Below are 4,655 nucleotides of genomic sequence, written 5' to 3' on the forward strand. Positions count from 1 at the left end.
ATTTTTTAATTACTTGATTTAATTCATATGAAAAACAAGTTAATATGGCAAAATCAACCTGATTACATTGGCTTATACAAACTAAAGTAATTTATAAGAGTCAGATCAGTAAGAAACAGCTCATTAAAGGAAAAGTTCACCAAAAATGATGTTTCTGTCATCAATTTTTCATCCTAACTTATTTTCTGGAACACACACACATGAACAAAACAAAACAAAACAAAACAAAACAAAAATATAATAATAATAATTGGGGCAGCTGAGCTCCAAAACGACAAAAGAAAATGACCATAAAAGCATTATAAAAAGTTCCATACTATATGACTCATGTGGTATATGACTTGTGTGGTATTTCAAGTCTTCTGACATAATTTCAATAATTTTAAGTTGTTATTCACTGTAAATCTTCATATTGACAATAGATCTTCTCAGAAAAATAGTAAAGTTGTTCTAAATTATTAATTCATGAATCAGACTGAACCAGTTCTTGAACTCACTGACTCAATGATCCAGTTGCAGCAGTTCTCAGTGAATAATGACTTTAATTTCAGCCAAATTACTTCAAGATTTAGAATATGGTGCATGAGTTTTATGAACTACTTTTATGGTGCTTTTGCATTCTTTTTGAAGCTTGACATCCTCAGTTCTACAGAGTGGCCAGGATATTCTTCAAAAACCTGCCTAAACCTTGTATTTCACTGAAGAATCCAAGTCATACTGGTTTGGAATAGTGAAAAATCTAAATGTTATGTCTCACTCCATTGGGAAAAGCATCTCTTGTGAAGATAGGCCAGGTCTTCCACTTGGTGTCATGGCGGAAGGTCTGATGGACATGCTCTCCAAGTCCATAAATATTGTGAGAGGGGAGTTTAGCCGAGAGCTGAAGGTACTGATCAGCAAAAACCAGTGGCCCAAAGGTTGTGTCAAACCTGACAGAGCAAGAGAGGAAGAGATGGTGTAGTTTTACTCACAGTTCAGTTTGTGGGTGAATGTCATGAAACCTGTCAAGAACATATACACTCACCAATAGATTCACCCTTCAAGTATGTCTTCAAATACAGAGGGGTGAAAGGGGTGCATGAAAATGCACACCCAAACCAAATGAAAACAGAGTAAATGACAAACACTGATAGATGGGTCATCTAAAGATCATTTTCTGTAACAAGGAAAACAACTTCCTATTGCCAAAACCTAAACTGATAGCTAAGAATCATACTGTGACGTGTGCATCTTCTTATCTAAAACTCTACTAGGAGTTTTAAAAATAACATCATACAGATAAGATGAATGAGCTTATAACGAACATACACTCCTTCTGATATATCAATCCATGCTGAAACCTGTATATGAATCATGCATTCCCATGATTAAAAACATAATTATTAGGCTTTATCAGATAAAAGATTACTGAATCATTGATTGTTTTGCAATCCACATACAGACGTGACTATGGTCAAAAAAGAGAACCAAAAACAGTTTTCATAAAAATGCTCAATTTCTGTACTGGCAAATCGCTGTATTCTTTGGAAATAAGATCTATTTCTTATGGGGCAATCTTGCTGTTGAAAGCTGTTTTAATAAGGACAACATTTCAAGTGGAATCAGCATCTAATTCGGATCCATTTTTTTTTTTTATTATTATTTTTGATGTACGTATAAGGTCTGTTTCACACATCTTGCATCTGCAGTGTTTGAGCATTGCAACAGCCATCATACAGGTAGCATATCTTCAGCGTAAATCAAAACTGCTTTATAATGGAGATCAAGTGTTACTACATTGAGTATGTCTTTTGATAACGGGCACAAGGTCCAGGGTTAACAGCTGATAACTGTTAAACTTTTTTTGTGAATTACCCATTTTTAATGGTTTTACCAATTTTTCATAGATGTCTTTGTTAAAACAATGGGTAAGTAGTAATTATTAAGTAGTAAACACTTCCAAAGTAAATCAGAGTACCTGTTGAAATTGTTTTTAAGTGATTTAATTAAAACTTTGAAGTTTTAACTATTTTGATGAGTTCTGTTGACATAATGTTTAATGCTATTATCTTTGACATATAAATGAGCCCATTATGTTGAAGTATTGTGCTGAAGAGATTGGTAAACACTACATTGACTCTATTAGGAATGACTGCACTAATGCCAATGACAATATCTTACATGTTTATTAAATTTATATGCAAAATAAGTTACAATTAGGATGTGCTAGGATAGTTATTGATATTAAACAGGTAAGATTTATTAGGGCCACAACTCAATTAGTTGGAACAACTTCATTTTTTTTTGAGCAATCAAGCTTAAAAATGTGTGTTTATGCTACACATTAAGTTTACACTCTAACTCATTGTAGTTTGTTGGTTGAACATAATTTCATCATAAAAAGATGCCAACTGTAACTGGGACAAAATGTTATTTTTTAGAGTTTATATGCATCCAATATGCAGTGTCGCTCTGATTTATTTCATATGTATTTAAAAAGGTCACTGAAATTAATATACATTGCAACACAGATGCAACATGCATGAAGCACGCCTGATAATCACTGTGACTTAAAAATGATCAAATTCAACTTGAACATGTCTAAGGACTAGAAATCAGGACTTATTCTTAACCTGCCTGTCATTTTTTAACAGTGCACAAATACACACAAATGACGGCAGACAATAACAAAAGAAGAAAAAAAGCAATTTCCATCAATAGACAGCGAGACAAAGACCAGCTTCTTTACAAAAAGCTTGTTTGCATTGCTTCGGGCTTCTTTCAGACCTCGCAGGATTCCCTCGTTCTATTCATGCCTATAATTTCTGTCTTTTTGGTGTTGTGATTGCTCTTCATTTAGTCAAAGAAACACTTGTGCGGCATTGTTAGCAATGCACCGAGCTCACAAAGAGTCAACATATGATCTGTGTGTGAAAAGAAAGAGAAAAGACGAAAAGCTCCCCACTCACAGGAGTTTTTCAGGAGATGTTGTTCTCCAAACTTTCAGCCCAAAGGGTTTCTGGATCAGCTCCAATCTATATTTTAGTGGTCCGTTGGGAGTGTCGGAAAGCGACTGCACGTGCTCATGAGGAACCTCAAACCTGGCTTGATTGGCGTCAGTGATCTGGTAACAAAGACAACATTGCACAGCATTATAGATGTGTTTACATTGATACATATCCTCGGCTATTTGTGTCAATTTGTAAACAGACCTTAAATCGAAGACGGTTTTCTGTCTGCATTTCAGCGTAGAAGGTCAACTCTTTAATATCAGCTCCAAATAGAGATGGAGCATCCATTCTTGTCAGCTTAGCCTCAATATCTGCAGCAAAACAAACATTTTCCTTGAGGTCTTGGGGGACTGTTTGCTCTACTTGCTACATGGTCAATTACAATTTATTTAAGTAGATTTCAACATTTTCTGAAGGAGCCCCTCATTCAATATCTATGGGATTTAATAAGTAACAGCAATGAAACAAAAGCAAATTTCTAATTAAAAACACTCCAAACGATTTGAGATATAATTTATGTCAAACATTTACAAATTATATAAGAAGATTATTGAAATCCCCAACCCTTACCATGAGCAGTAATAGCAAACATGGCTAGAGATATTTATTTAAATACAATTTATCTTTTTTATCTATCTTTACCAAAAAACCTGGGTCAGTAGAGTTTGTTTCAAACAATTTCACCATATAATAGCATCATGAAAAGAGATGGTTCCACTGATATAACCTTGCTCAAGGGTACAATGGTGATATCTTTTGGCGATACACCACTCCCAACTTTTAAATAATCTCTGAATAACTGGCTCATGACAAAAGAGGTAATACAAAGACTTATCTAAAAGCCAATGGTACGTATCATAATGTTTTATTACGGCATCATCTCGGTTCAGGCTGAACTCACGTGTGCTGTCTGGCTTGCTTTCGCTGACCACGCTGTAGCCGTGGTTTTTGGAGAAGAAGCACCAGGGGACATTAGTCTCATTCAGGGGGCTCCAGCAGCAAGCTCTTTCCAAACATTTTTGCTGTAAGGACAAATAGGAAGAATTAGCTAAGCATGCTAGGAGTTTGTATGGAATGTTGGTCATATCCACTACAGTTTACCTGAGAAGCCCCAGCATCCGGAAAACAGTCCACTCTCTCTCCCTCTGAAATGTTGGGACATTCCGGGATGATGTCTGGATCTGATCCGGAATCTGAAGTTGGGGACAAATGGACAAATATAGCAAATGACCATTTTGATATACAGTACTTTAACATATTTTTAAGCAACTCCAAATCATTACAATAAAGTTTGTGGCCAATGAGATTTCTAAAGGTTTTATTAAATCTCTTATGTTCACCAAAGCTGCATTTACCTGATCCAAAAAAAATATATATATATATATTGTAAAACAGTATTAGAATTCAAAATAGTTTCAATTAAAATTTTTGCAAAGTTAAATATTAATCAACCATTACTCCCATCTTCAATGTCACGTGATCCTTCAGAAATCATTCTAATATGCTGATTTGCTGCTCAAGAAACATTTCTGATTATTATCAATGTTGAAAACAGTTGTGTTGCTTCATATTTTGTGGAAACCATATTGCTGGATTATTTGATGAACAGAAAGGTCAAAAGAACAGCATTTATTTGACAACATATACAGTATATATATATATATA

At 34.6% G+C, this 4,655-nt stretch overlaps 1 protein-coding gene across 1 annotated transcript in view; it reads right to left on the bottom strand.

Annotated features, from left to right (window-relative positions):
* Positions 1–4,655, bottom strand: part of LOC107660689 (maltase-glucoamylase, intestinal-like) — a 52,658-nt gene that overhangs the window by 44,626 nt on the left and 3,377 nt on the right. The window contains exons 3-7 of the mRNA XM_016450081.1: positions 4,092–4,183; positions 3,892–4,012; positions 3,192–3,301; positions 2,949–3,103; positions 758–929 (exon numbers count right to left, since the gene is read on the bottom strand). Coding sequence (XP_016305567.1) covers positions 758–929; positions 2,949–3,103; positions 3,192–3,301; positions 3,892–4,012; positions 4,092–4,183 — 650 coding nt within the window. The remainder of the gene's footprint in view (positions 1–757; positions 930–2,948; positions 3,104–3,191; positions 3,302–3,891; positions 4,013–4,091; positions 4,184–4,655) is intronic.

The sequence above is a fragment of the Sinocyclocheilus anshuiensis genome, unplaced genomic scaffold, assembly GCF_001515605.1.
Source record: "Sinocyclocheilus anshuiensis isolate Anshui unplaced genomic scaffold, SAMN03320099.WGS_v1.1 scaffold948, whole genome shotgun sequence".
In the NCBI taxonomy this organism is placed as follows: domain Eukaryota; kingdom Metazoa; phylum Chordata; class Actinopteri; order Cypriniformes; family Cyprinidae; genus Sinocyclocheilus; species Sinocyclocheilus anshuiensis.